The sequence below is a fragment of the Myripristis murdjan genome, chromosome 5 (genome assembly GCF_902150065.1).
Source record: "Myripristis murdjan chromosome 5, fMyrMur1.1, whole genome shotgun sequence".
In the NCBI taxonomy this organism is placed as follows: Eukaryota; Metazoa; Chordata; class Actinopteri; order Holocentriformes; family Holocentridae; genus Myripristis; species Myripristis murdjan.
In genome coordinates, this window is record NC_043984.1 from 36,110,965 (window position 1) to 36,126,144 (window position 15,180).

At 40.9% G+C, this 15,180-nt stretch overlaps 1 protein-coding gene across 12 annotated transcripts in view; it reads right to left on the minus strand.

The window, feature by feature from the left end:
- The window catches only part of cadpsa (Ca2+-dependent activator protein for secretion a), a 206,870-nt gene that overhangs the window by 35,091 nt on the left and 156,599 nt on the right, over positions 1–15,180 (minus strand). For 7 of the 12 annotated variants that reach the window (XM_030052526.1, XM_030052528.1, XM_030052529.1 and 4 more), the window contains 3 exons: positions 14,961–15,102; positions 7,901–8,056; positions 6,752–6,899 (listed from right to left, as the gene is read on the minus strand). In XM_030052526.1, coding sequence (XP_029908386.1) covers positions 6,752–6,899; positions 7,901–8,056; positions 14,961–15,102 — 446 coding nt within the window. Of the gene's footprint in view, positions 1–6,751; positions 6,900–7,900; positions 8,057–10,956; positions 11,107–14,960; positions 15,103–15,180 lie in introns of all 12 variants that reach the window. The other 5 variants (XM_030052522.1, XM_030052518.1, XM_030052520.1 and 2 more) reach the window with 1 other exon arrangement.

Below are 15,180 nucleotides of genomic sequence, written 5' to 3' on the forward strand. Positions count from 1 at the left end.
CCCATAGGAACTGAATCACTTGGACGTCCAGAGGTGAAGACGGTGTCCAACATCTGGTCTCAGTCTGGGGAAGTCGGGAAAAGGGGGATTTCGCCCCAAAACGTTGGTGTCTTCCTTTCAGAATTTCTGTGTAAATTTATTTTGGAAAGCCGCACATCTGCACCGACAGATGTTCACACAACATGGGAGAAGCTGCTCATGCCCAGTGTTCACCTTGTGCTGTTGGAGGGTCACAGGTGTGAGGTCAGAGGGGGACATCTGATCGGACCGCTCGGCGTTAACGTGACAGAAACAGTGGGTTTCAGTCTCCAGCAGCTGCAGGCTGCTGTTAAAGGTGCTACACGTAGAATTTTAACACCAATAAATCCTGAATACATTCATTCTGATGCACTTCCATGATTACAGTCCACAAACAAGACCACAGCAGCGCCTCAGTCTCACTGTCTTTCCTTTTATTTGAGTTTACGCCTGAGAAAGCTTCAGGGGCAGTCAGAGTGCAGTCTGGGAGGTTTTGTCATTCTGTTCAGTTTCCTGCTCCTTGGTTTGTTTTTGGTTTCATTTTCTTTTACGTCTTTCGCATGCTAACTCTGTGCCATGCCATCTGTATATTTCACATTTATTATCATCTGTATATTTCACATTTCATATCTCATATTCTTGGGTTAGTCTTTATAGTATATATTTAGTCTTTATTGTCTTTATTGTATATATTTAGTCTTTATTGTCTTTATTGTATATATTTAGCCTTTATTGTCTTTATTGTATATATTTAGTCTTTATTGTCTTTATTGTATATATTTAGTCTTTATTGTCTTTATTGTATATATTTAGCCTTTATTGTTTTTATTGTATATATTTAGTCTTTATTGTCTTTATTGTATATATTTAGCCTTTATTGTTTTTATTGTATATATTTAGCCTTTATTGTCTTTATTGTATATATTTAGCCTTTATTGTTTTTATTGTATATATTTAGCCTTTATTGTCTTTATTGTATATATTTAGTCTTTATTGTCTTTATTGTATATATTTAGCCTTTATTGTTTTTATTGTATATATTTAGTCTTTATTGTCTTTATTGTATATATTTAGCCTTTATTGTCTTTATTGTATATATTTAGCCTTTATTGTATATACTTCTGCATGTATTCTATTCTATTTCATTTTATTTTATGTTTCTATTGATGCTGCTGTAACATTTCCCAGGTTGGGATCAGTAAAGTAAATCTATTTATGTATTTAGTCGCCTGGTGATCAGAGGGTTCCCGGTTCAATCACCGGCTCAACCAGATAGCCTGTCCAAGTGTCCTTGAGCAAGACACTGACCGCTACTCCTGATGGGCGGCTTGGCACCTTGCATCGCAGCCTCTGCCATCAGTGTGTGTGTGTGTGTGTGTGTGTGTGTGTGTGTGTGTGTGGTCGGTAGACTAGAGGAGCTCTATAGAAATGCAGATTTACAGTTTAACCTTTATTTAGCCTTTAACTGACTGCAGGAAAGCTTCATGGTTATGAAACTACATTTTCCGCTCAGAAACAAAGAGCTAAAAGCAAAACGCAGCCGCTCCTCACTCCTCTGTTTCACCTGGACACATTTTTTTTTTTCTGATGGTAAAAATGTTTTTGGTGCAGAGGAAATCTGATCACCATCGATGCCTTTTCTGTCACTCAGGCACTTTGTTTCCACGCTCGTAATCGACGCAGGCAGCCCCGCTCGCTTGTGTGAACGTGGCTGCAAAAAAAAAAAAAAAAAAAAAAAAAAAAAAGTGTGTGTGTGACGAACGTTTCATCAGATTTGTGATCAGGTGAGGTGTGTGTGTGGCAACTGAGTTTTTTTTATCGCTCACATTTAAGAGCCACATTCAAGTCTGAGGTGTCATCGGCGACAACCTTTTCGACGCGCTGTGTGCATCGGCGCTTTGCATTGTTTTGAAGTAATGAAACCAAACAAAAACAAACAAACAAACAAACAAACAAACAAACTTGCACAGGCCTTAAAACAACAAGAACAGACCTGAGAAGTTTCAAATGTTCCCACCAACCAAGAAGCTTTTCTACAGAGGAATAAAGCAGTGCTCAGGTGTGTGTGTGTGTGTGTGTGTGTGTGTGTGTGTGTGTGTGTTAGGGATGCACCTGAATCCAAATCCATATTCAGCAAGTATCAAATGCTGGCTTTCAGCAGAATAAATTACCCTTCTGAACATTTTTCTTTAAGTTAGACTTTGATAACACACACAGTTTCTTCCTAATCTCAGATTACTGGGCTGTCTCTGACATCCAGGCTTTTAATCTGAAGCCGCGTTAACCCTGGAGACTCATTTTTCATTATGAGAAATGTTGACCGCAGAGTTCCTACAGCTTAAGGCAAGTTCAATTTAAGTTTTTTTTTTTTTTTTTAAAGACTTTTTTTTTTTTTTTTTATGCCACTCAGAATGAAATTAAAGACAATAACCAAAATAATGTTTGTTGGCTGACCAGACAGTTTTGTGTTTCTCAACAAAACAAAACATGAGTCGCTGCTTCTGCCATCCTGATGTGTGTGACGTTAAGACATCCAGTAACTTATTAAAAAACAGATACTACCAATTATTTTCAGGCCGAGCAGCACGGTGGAGAAATAAACGGGTAAATATTGAAATAACTGGTTCACAAATGCACGTGCGAATGATATGTCACAGACACGAGTGACGCTGGATGTGTTTCCATATGTCAGCATACAGGTGTAGTGAATGTGCATCAAACCTCACCTGTGCACGGCTTATGTCAGTTTAGTTTACTCAGGCATCAAGGTGTGTGTGGTGTGTGTGCTGTGTGTGAGGTGTGTGAGGTGGTGCGCTCCCTGGGAATGAAGTGGTTTCCAAGTCAAACTGTACATCATAGATTACATATAGATTTCATCTCTGAATTTACTGTGAAAGCATATTTACAAGATTTTATTTTGCTCTCTCAGTGCCCCTAAAGCCACATACATATATAAACACCTATATTAATCCCTATATATGTATTTTTTTGGAGTTTTTGTTTGAGTCTTGTTTCTATTCTCAATATATTCAAAATAAAAAATAAAAGAAACCCCAAAGACGTCACTGTGTCCTGTGTACACTGCAAAAAGTCAAAATCTTACCAAGATTATTTGTCTTATTTCAAGTAAAAATGTCTTATTTCTAGTCAAAATATCTCATTACACTTAAAATAAGACATGATCACCTCAGAAGTAACTTGTTTTTAGACAATTTTAACTTGTTTCAAGTGAAAATTTACTTGAAACAAGTTAAAATTGGCTGGAAACAAGAAACAAATTTTTACTTGTTAACTTGTGTCACTAGTAAAAATTTGCTTGTTCCATTGGCAGAATTTGTTTCTTGTTTCAAGTAAATTTTAACTTGAAACAAGTTAAAATTGTCCAAAAACAAGTAATTTCTGAGCTGATCATGTCTTATTTTAAATGTAATGAAATATTTTGACTAGAAATAAGACATTTTTACTTGAAATAAGACATAATCTTGGTAAGATTTTGACTTTTTGCAGTGTATTCTCAGCTCTGCAGGCCACACGTGCCTTAGAATTTGTGAGACCTTTGCCCGACTGATTTAAGACGTTTTAATACCAGTTGCGGCCTTATTTTTGGATTAATGAATTCAACAGGAGGCAGAGATGATCAGGAGCTGCTGCCGTGGTCTTATCTGTTCACAGTCGACATAATAAAGTTCCTCTGACGGTGAGATACTGGTGATTAAAAATGCGACACATAGCACCTTTAAGCAGGGTTAGACCGACACGTCAGCTTTTAATCAAAATACTGACGCACACACGATGTGCAGAATCCAGATGTCACTCCCATAGATCACCTGGGTAATATTGACCAGTTTGAATAAAATCCTAATAAAAAAGGCAAACTGGGGCCGTGTGTCGGTCTAACCCTGGGGTTACAGAGGCAGGGATTCAGTGCTGTCAGTGTGTGAAGGCTGAGTTAGAGGAGAGAAGAGGGTTAGAGAGTAAACAGGCAAACACACGGAGGTTAGAACAATATGATCACGCTTTACGGAGCATCGCCTCACATGACCGGAGGCTTCCTCGCAACCGAAGCCCTCACATGAATTATTATGAATAATAATAACGAGAAGCTGCGACGTGCGGGTGAATCTCCCGTACATGCGGCAGCGCGTCATGACTGCCAAATTAAACCGCGTCAGCACCTTTTCTCAATTCATTTTGGCACTTTTATTATGTCAAACTGGCGGCGGCCGACTGCCCCAAACATTTTGCTGCCGCGCTTTTTCAGCTTTTGCACTTTTTGTCACTTTCTTCGCATCAAAATAAAAGACCTTTTCACCTAACTTGACTTGACACTCTTTTGGATTTCTCCTTGTTTTTTCAGTCGGCATGTAAGCTTTGTTTTAGACGATTTCTGTTTAGATTTGTTTTGTTTTTTTTATATTGATTGTAGGATAGTTTCACGGTTGCATAACCACTATTACATTACATACTACTACATAAAAATGTAGCTTCAGCTTTTGTATTTTTCTTATGACTTTCTTCACATAAAAATGTCCTTTGTGCATAACCTGACACTTTTGGATTTCTCCTTCTTATATTTTAATGAGTATCTGAGTTCCTGCTGGTTTCTTTTTTCACCTAATTCCTGTTTTGCTTTGTTTTTTTTTTTTTTTTATACTGATTGTAGAATAGCTGCATGGTTATGGGACAGCTATTTCCCCAAGGGGTGAAACAAAAATGTCGCTTCAGCTTTTGCACTTTTTTTTTTTTTTTTTAAATCACTTTCTTCACAAAAAAAAAAAAAAAAAAACATCCTTTGTGCATAATTTTGATTTCCTGGATTTCTTCTTTTTCATTAGTCAGTGTGAGAGTTCCTGCTGGTTTCGTTTTTCACATGCACTTTGAACAAACCCTCGATCCTGGGAGCGGCGGTCGAGGTGCAGCCGTCGCTCACCTGCGCTTCGCTAAACATTTGAACCGTGTGATTCTCTGCTGAGCCGAGCAGCGTGCACAAAGGGACTTTCGAGTGATTTCCTGAGCTCGCCTCGTCGTCCTCGAGCGTCTGCAGACGGCGGCACCGAGCTGCACGGGCGGCTCGGAGTCACCGGAGCTGCACGGGAGCTTTTTGTTCAGGCTCGTGGCGCCAACACAGCAGCGAGGGATTCGGCGGTAATTAATGCGACTTTCAGTAATTGGTATCAGTCTCGAGATTCCGTGAATTTGAGATGTCTCACTTCTACACCATGTATATTCAATACTATCTACACATATGCTAATGAAATCCAAACAATTCAAGTGCAGGGAGACAGGAGGGGGGTTGGGGGGGAACTGATAACTAATTATACATTTGGGAACCAAGGGTGAGATTTCAATTGAATTTGAAGCCGCACTTACCCAGCTCCTAACAAACTTTCACAAAACAGAGAGGGAAAGAAGGAGATACAGGAGACACGGTGATGATTAAAAAAAACCAAAACAAAACAAAACAAAGAGCTGCGTTCACTGAGAGAGAGCGAAACGATTAAAATCATCTGTGCTGAGGTTTTGCAAAATGAATAATCAAAATATGGGGAGTGCAGATTAAAGCAGCGGCGGCTCCTGAGTCAGAAACAGAAACAAAACCTGACAGGATTTCTGACAGACAGCTTCTCTTTAAATACCCACACAATATAAATTATAATATGTCCCTAAAGAGTTAGAGTAATAATGAGGATGATAATAATAATCTTTCCTCACAGGCTTGCACAGAAACATCAAATAAAATCCAGTTAAAATTAAATAAATCGATAAAACAGACAACATGATACAGAACACCAATAACCAGCAGGGTCCAAAAGATGATCATAAACAAGCTGCAAGCGTGGAGGAGCTGAAATAAATATAAAATACTGAATGTAAAAGTAGTTAAAATGCACTAAACTGGAGCAAATGCGATTAAGAAAGCCTTTTTAAAATTAAAATTTAAAATTTATAATTAAAAAAAATATGTTTAAAAGAGCTTGAAAAGCAGAGACAGAGTTGGCTAACCTTAGGCTAAAAAAATACTGGCAGGTTTAAAAAAATATTGAACGTTAAAAAGTGAGATAAACTTAAAAAAATAAAATAAAACATAATCCCAAGTGGAGGAGCCTAACATACTGAATATTCATTTATTACACTGACCAAATACCGAGTTCTGTTTCTTAATAATTATGTTGTTGCTGCAATCTGCATATCTGGGATTATGGTTTTTTAGTATCACAAGACTATTTGTAATCCCTTAGTCTGCAATCTGCGCTAACCCGGTGGTTTTTAGGCCTAAACGTGACTTTCCTCTAACTTTAACCAAGTGGTTTAAGTGGCTAAACTGATAAAACTGACAAGATAGACTAGATTTGTTTAATAGAAAGGTCAGAAAGAAATGTAATCTGTGACTAAACCCAATTAAAGATGCAGTTTAGTTGTATGGGATTGTAAATTTTCAAGTGACAAAACTACTCAGATTTTTACTAAAGTAGCAGCACCATAATGGAAAAGCACTGTCCTGAATTCAAAATGTGCTATCACTAAAATGTAGTAAATTATGAGAAATTAAAGTCACTGTGGTTCCTTTGAGTTACTGAAAAAAAAACAAACAAAAAAAAAAACCTGAAACAAGTGAAAGTGCACTGGGAACAAGTGGAATTATCTCACACCACTGGGATTTTTTTTTCCTGCTATAAGAAAGGTTTTTCAGTCTGACCGTGAGCGTAATGAGTGTAAAACAGGTGTTTCCTACCTCCTGGCCGAGCTCCATGGCGCACAGCTTGGCCGACTGGGCCTTGGCGTCCACCATCACGTTGAACATGGTGCAGATGGACTGCGGCACGCGGAAGTCGGTGGCCCGGCTGCTCTTCTGCAGCTTGGCCTCGAACGCCGCCCGCGTCCTGCAGACAACGCAAGAGGAACAGGCTCAGGATGCTGGGGAGGTAATCTCTGAAATATAACAGCTTACAGATTACCACTTACCCTGTAAAAATGTAACAAGTCATGTATCTATTCTAATGACTTCGTCAAAGTAATGTAACTTATTGCTTTTGATTACTTTTGATTACTTCTCTGGAATCAAGGTCAGTCTGTAGAGCAAAAACCAGAAAACGCCTTGACGTGGTCGGCTGCTGAGAGCCACACGCTTTGATTTGATTGGCTGACGAGAGAGAGGCGGGGCAAATTCAAACAAGAGAACCAATCAAAATTAACACTCATTCTGTCTGGGCATAGAGACGCTCCCAACTTCAATTTTTAACAAAAAGAATATATTCAGACATGACCCCCTGTGTGCCCAGCAGCATTTTGATTGATAATAATAATAATTTAAACTGTAATTAATTACAATAATTTAATTACATGTAACTAGTTACTCCTCACCACTTTTTTTCCTGCATTCTGTGTGCCATGTTGTTGGATAAAGTAATCTGCCATTCCTTCATCATTTCAGAGGTGTTTGTACTCTCCAGGAACAGTAATTTAACACACCGTCTGTTTCCCTGCTCTTTCACTAAACAGCCAAACTTAGCTCCTCAGTTTGCCTCCTGGAATCTTCTTGGAGTTACCAGGAAAGCAAACAGCTGATGTTAATGGTCTCATCAGCTCTTTACTGGGGGAAAATCAAAGCAGGGATGGAAATATTTCCACTCAGATTAAATTCTTCCAGGTCTTCATCTCCGCAGCTCATTCTGAGAGGATGATGACTAACTATGAAGGGAATGAGTCAGAGGCTGGCTCTAGGATGTAGTTTTACTTCAGTCGGAGAGTAATAGATTATGTTTTTATGATAACTGATGCGGCTGAACCTGAAGCAGCTGCTGACTCGTTCGTCTGCATATAGAACGCCCCGCCGCCGTGCCGCCGGCGAGGAAGCGCCGCGGCGACACGAGCAGCGCCTCACCGTTTGATGCAGGACTCAATCATGTCGCTGGACATCAGCTTGAGCCGCGTCTCCAGGTGTTTGCCGAACTCCTCCTCCGGCCAGTGGAGGTCCCTGATGAAGGTCTGCAGGGCGTCCAGCTTCCAGAAGAGATCGTCCGACGTCCTGGAGCTGTTACTGGGAGGGCCAGAGGTCAAAGGTCAGAGCTCAAACGTCAAAGAAAAGAGCGCCAACATCAGGGAGACATCACGGGGTCGGAGAGGCGTGACAAAGGAAAGGAGACAGGGAAGAGCGTCCGGGTCTCAGGATTAATGTCATGGAGGTTAGTGTCGTTATCGCTCGATGTGAACACCACTGGGACTCACTGGGAATTTGGATTTAAAGGACAATCAGTTCTAGACTTGGATGGTTATTTTCGGAGAATTCATGAACACCCCAGGTTGATGGTTGCAGGCAGTTTCACAGGGGAGGTCACCTCATGATGTGCTAAAGAATGAAGAACATCACTAAATTCTCAAGATAAGAAAACTCAGGAGTTCAGGACGATTCTTGTGCCCAATCGTAACTCAAATTACAAGAACATACCGCTCCACTGGTCATGTTTCTGTGGACATTCGACAGCAAAACATCGGCTTTGAGACAGACGTTGAACAGTGTTTATTTTCTTGGGTTTAACATCACTGAACCAAGAAACAAAGTGCCGCGCCCTCCCATCTGAAACTGCAGTTTTTGAGACACTCGGGAACTCGGGAAACAGTCCTTTGGCTCGTATTGGAGATAGAGCGCGGACCGGGCCGACCCGAGCCCGAGGTTTTGCTCGTCCTCCATCACTGGGTTACAATTCCTACCTGAAATAGCCTACATGTTGCCTTCAGTGTCATCACATAAACTCCGCCCAGAACAGACAGGACATCCATCATTTTTCCCTAAACTAAAGCAGACGTGACCAAACCCGACCTGAACCCGAACATCATTTCTAATTTTTTTTTTTTTTCGTCAAACCCGACCTGTAGATGCTCCTGTGGGTTTTATGTGCTAACAATTTAGGAAACACACCTGTTGGTCGTATTAGAGGGCTGGAACAAACGTTGTACGTGGTCGTATGGACTGGAGGACCGGTTGGGAGGTTAGTAGGGTTAGGCAGTTTGTCTTTACAGGATGGACGGACGGATGGATGTACATATACTCAGGAGCTTCCATTCTGAGCGTAAGAGGACAGACTGACACACTGTTAGTCAGAGAATACGCTCAGGTGACCGTCACCCCATCATCAGGTGTTTGTTTCTCCTGGCAGCTGCTGTTAGTCTGATCCATGCAGACATGGGGGGTGGGGGGGGTTCAGAGACGCCCGGTCGTCCCGTCCAGGGCGGGCGACCGGAGGGAGGGTGGAGGAGAGGGCAGATATGGAAAAGATACAAGAACATAACCAATCACTCAAACTCTCTTTGTGGCCATAAATATCATCTTCAACTGATTTTTGTTGACTGATCGTTTGAGTTTTTGGTTGATATTTCGTCATGTTTTTGCATCTTTCCACTCGGTGGCACAAAAACATGCGTTGGGAGGGGAAAATGGAGCGCTTCGACTGAGCCTCCATTTTCTTTTTCTTTTTTCCCCCCAAACACAACCTGTCCTATCTACGAGCCCCATGCTGGGATGTTGGCATGAACATGGCTTTACGTTGGTGGAAAAGGAAAACAACCAACAAAAAAAGCTGACCGCTCGGCGTAGCTTCTCCAAAAGTCATTTCAGATCCAGACTCTGTGCCGGGAGCGTCGCCGCTGTAACCTGAATTTGGCTTGTTGACACCTCACCTGATCTCAGGACACAAATGAAACAAGTCTAACCCCCGTCTGACGGCATCCTGTCCTCGCCGGGGAAGCGAATTAATCACAAAGTCGAATGTGACGGTGGAAGGAAGTGCAGCTCTCATCAAGATTTCCCCCTGAAAAACTCGGGTCGGTGTTCTCCGCCGGATCCCAGAAGAGGGAACAGGAATCGTTTAATTGCCGCGACGCGGTCACACGCTGCAGGATGCGGCGTGCATGCTGGGTAGGAAGGGGGTTTTACACCTTTTAACCCTGCGGGCGGTGCAGACAGTGTTGCACTTAAGTTTCGGCGCTGGCGTGGATAGAGCGTGTTTAATTACCGCATCTAAACATAGCGTAGCCGGGACTTTGGCAAAAGTGTACATATTACTGTGGAAACACTCGCTCGCACCAGTGGGAGAGATTATATACTGGAAACAATTAATACATGCCATAACTTTCAATCAACACCCGTCTTGACACAACTAAAAAAAAAAAAATATGAATCCTTGACTAAATGCGTCTCTAATCGAAAAAGTTCATTATAATCATAAGATTGCACGACTAATTATGATGCCTTATGCTGCAAAATATATATATATATATATATATCCATCCTAGGAAGAGATGTCATCTGTATTCTGTCTTGAAATCTAGTTTTTCTTAAAAAAAAAAAAAAAAAGGCATTAAAATAACAATAAATCCCATATACTCTCAATAATCCCATTTGTTTCCAGCACTAATCAATTTACTTCTCTTTTTTTTTTTTTTTAATAAAGTGTCATTTTCTTGATCCAAGTGAGCGGATCTGCCTTATTCTGCCTTATTTCAACACATATAGATATGTTTTTTTTTTTTTTTTAATCTTGAAGAAAAACTGATTTTAAGACAGAATATGAGATTAAAGTACATCGTAAAAAAAGAGATTATTTTCAGTGTGGCCACGTACACCTTGCTGTTGTGCAGCAGCAGAACTCATTGTGGGCCAAATATTACAGATATAAGTTAATTAAAACGCATCATGTGAATGTTTATGACCATTTATCCATGAGAGGTCGTCATAAAGTCGTAAACATTTTGTAAGCGGTGTGTGTGTTCGCTTTATCAGTGTAGTCTAATTTCTCACGATGTAGAGAATAATTTCCATTAAAGCTGTTCTTGCTGATGTCGATATGAGCGCAGCTCCGGGGCGCCATGACACGCGTCACACGCCACGTTCATGCCAACGACATGTGTGCCCGTCTCAGGCTCCACCACACAAATACACACTCTGAATAATACATGGCGGCCATCCAGCTGGGTGTGGAGAAGCTGGGCATTTGTGGGATGTTAACACTTGGCACTGTGAGATTTGGTACTTTGGGCATTTGGAGGTTGACGTTTGGCAGGCTGACGTTAGGCAGAGTGCTCGTTATCGTCCTGCGGAGAGGAAACACAGACAGCAGAGGGGGAGGAAGACTCGTCACGTCACAGGTGATGCAAACCGCTCGGGAGAAAAAGGCGGCAACAGGAGTAAATAAATGAAGCGCACCTGGAGGGGAAATGAGGACAAAGTGCAGTTTGTGTGTGATAACAAGTGAGGATTCTGGCACAGACACTAAAATGTTAACCGGAAGTGAAAACCTGGCTGTTATTCCTTGACTCTGAAGTGAATTTTAAATGTCACAAAGGGTAGCTTTTTATCAGCTGAGAAATATTTTGCAGGAGTCAGACCCTACCTTTCCTCAGGAGATGCTGAGAAACTACAGTGGTGGAAAAAAGTTTTTGGACCCCCCCATGCATTTGTGAAATATTGCATTAACAAATCACTCTTAGGTCTTCAAGTGCAACTTCTTTTAGTCCAGTCACAGCCAAAATACTAAACAAATCCTAAAAAAGCCATTAAAAACTCAAATTGATTGGTTCCATAAAAATACATAAGACATTTGGAGTATTGGCTCATTTTGGTACCAGTGATGAAGGTGGTTGTTTTTATTAAAAGACACAATTTTTGTTGCCAAGCTTGGTGTCTATATAAAGCAGCACATCTGAAAGTTCTTCAGACACAAAAATGGCTAAAACAAGGAACCTAACGCAGGAAACACGCCTGAAGATAAAGATTACACTGTCAACTATTTAGTTTGCTTAGTTTTTCTTGTAAACAATAAACAAAAAAAATATAATTTGTATTTGTTTGTATCTATCTAATGCAGCCACACCTTTTGAAACACAAAAAAGATTTTTCCACAAATATTTCATGATAATATTTGAGATTGTGTAAAATTTTAAGGGTGTCCGGAAACTTTTTTCCACCACTGTAACTAATGCATTTGTTTTCTCACACTTAGATTACTGTAATGCACTTTATGCTGGTTTACCAATAAATAAATAAATAAATAAACAAAGATCGGCTGCAAAACTCAGCAGCAAGAATTTTAACCAAAACCAGCAAAAGAGAACTAAACATATTACAGCAGTATATGAACCTCGGTCAATCATTTTAAAAAGCAGCTCAAAACCTATTTCTATGGCCTCGCTTTTAATTAATGACTTATTTTATTACCACTTTTATCTTTTTATCTCCTTATGTTTTTAATTCTTTTATTTCATCGGGTTTTATTGTTTTACTATTCATTGTTGATTGGGTTTTATTGTTTTACATGCATGCTCTAAGTGTACAGCACTTTGAGCTGCATTTATGTTATGAAAGGTGCTATATCAATAAAGTTGTTTATTATTATTATTGGTATTGTTACTTTCCTGGCCACAGAGGGAAACAACATCACAGCGCTGGAAATATACCTGAGAAATGAGCATGAATACACTTCCTCCGGGGCTCGGCTGAACATATGGCTAATTATGTCTGTGCCACTTTTCAGCGGCACCACACACTGTACACACACACTCACACACACACATATACACATATATATAGAAATAACAGTTATAATACAGCAGAGACAGACGGCGACAGACAGGAAACTGCAGAAGAGTGTGTGTGGTTCTCAGGAATCATCTTTCATCGTCGCCGCAGAGCCAGAAAAACAACATACGACCTTTTATGCAGGATATCACCTTCACGCTGCTGCACCTGACTGGATTTTGTTTCAGTCTAATGACCTTCGTCGTCTTCCTCTTTAGAATCTGAAAGTCAACAAACTTTAAAAAATTCTTACAACTAAAAAACTCATCAAGTGCAGCAGCGTAGCGGTGACGTTCCACCTCTGGTGTTTATTTTATTTGGGGAGAAGGTCTCCAACAGCAACAACGAATATTTAAGTTTAAACCAAGAGGATAAAATCCCAAGATAAAACTGCACTGGTTAGTTTAATTAAAAAGATACAGGACGGCCTCCTGGTTTGGCCCCCTCACTGTCCAGAGCAGAGCGAAGCTTGGAAAGCAGGTGAAAGTTGCCCTGAAAGTGATCGGTAAAAAAGATTCAGCGTCCCTTAACATTGTGGCAAACCAGGCAAAAAAAATTCTGCAGGACCCTTCTCATATTCTGTATCCAGAATATGAAGTACTTCATTCAGAGAGACGCTGTAGAGCAAGCCGATACAAATATAATTGGTGTAGTTATTGACCACCTGCTGTCTTGGAAGGATCAGGTTGAAACCATTTGTAAGAAAACAAAACAAAGAATATACTTTCTCCGTCGCTTGAGATCCTTCGGGGCAAGTAGAGAGATCCTTCTTTTGTTTTTTACATCTGTCATTATGAGTGTCCTCCAGTACTGTAGTACCACCTGGTATGGATGTATGTCTGTGGCCTTAAAATCACAACTGATGCAGCAACTGAACATCTGCTCTAAGATTGTTGGCCAACCACTTGAGAAACTCTATGAATCCTCCTATAACAACAGTGTGCTGAGGCTAGTTAGGAACATCACCTCTAACTGTAGACATCCGTTAAATGGGGAATATGAGCTTATGCCCTCACGGAGAAGATACAGAGTACCGGGCTTCAGCAAGGTCAGACTGAAGAAGTCATTTGTACATCAGTCAGTCCTACAACTAAACCAAACTCTGAACCACTGATCAAGAGAAAATGTTGATTATGTTTCTGTCTTGTATGTGTCTGTTATGAACTGTATGTATAGTACATGTGTGTCTGCTCTATGTGCTGCATGTGTTTGGCACTTTTTTTTTGTGCTCTATGTTGCTTTCTGTTGCTTTATGTGATTATGTTGGCATACAGGTGCTGTGTCGTACAACCAATTCCAGTGCCACTGACAATAAAGTTGTATCGTATCGTATCGCATCGCATCGCATCGCATCGCATCGCATCGCATCGTATCGTATCGTATCGTATCGTATCATATCGTATCGTATCGTATGAGCTCTCCTTCCTCCCTACTTCCATAGCACTTTTGAACAAACAACCTGCTGTACGTTAGGTGTTCTCTCTTTCTTCTTCTTGTTCTCTCTGGTCTGCAGTTTCGATTGTTTTTATTACTTTTACCTTATCTTTTACGCTGTTATGTTTTTCCATGTTTTATACTTGTTGGTTTTATTGCACTTTTTTTTTTAATATGTTTTTATGGTTTTATCTTTTTCTGTCTTAGGAGAACGAGCTGCTCTCCTTTCTTGTATCATTGTAAATTATTTCGTGCAAAACAGTTAAAACAGTTTGTACAAGTGCAATCTCAGTATTATGGACTGTATGCACCTTAGTGGGGTGGTGCAATATGTGGTACATAGTGTTGAAGTTAGGCGCTGACTCATGTGTTTATGTCTTGTGTGTTTTTTTTTTTTTTTTTTGTATAAGTAAGTGTTGAGAGTGATGTACTGTATTTGCAGCTGAGGCATTGGAAGTCCACGACAAATTTCCCTCCGGGGACAATAAAGTCATTCTGATTCTGATTCTGATTCTGATTCTGATGCTACAGTGTGAACACGGGCTAAAGCTGGTTTATATCTCAGTCTGCGCTCTGCAGGCCTGAATCCCTGCTGGGGCTGCAAAACTTTCCATGGGAATCAACGGGAATAAATGGGAATGAATGGAAATAAAACGGGAAAACTAACTGGAGGTTAAAACTGCTGAGGTTTTTAAATCAGACTTAGCTGTGGAATAATAAACGCTGTTGGACATTTTTGGCCGCCTCGGGCCCGCCCACAACGCGGCGCCCGGCTGAAACAGCGTGAAAGCTCATGAAGCCACAAAACGCCGAGCCTCACGTCAGATTGAGCGGGCCGTCAGAGCGCGGCGGCGGCTGGAGGACAGACTCGCAGGTTTCAGGTCGTGGAGGTGAAGGTGGGGGCGTGGGGGGGCGGGGCAAGGGGGCGTGTCCTTACTTGACCGGCTCCCAGGATTCCCTCTCGAAGCCCCGGTGGATGGACTGAGCGATGGACGACTCCATCAGGTCCACATAGCGAACCACCAGCGGGGCGTACAGGTCCTGCAGGTGCTTATGGAACTTCCCATTACACAGATTATCTGAGGGAGAGAGAGAGAGAGAGAGAGAGAGAGAGAGAGAGACAGAGAGAGACAGACAGATGTGAGCCCAGGAGCAGA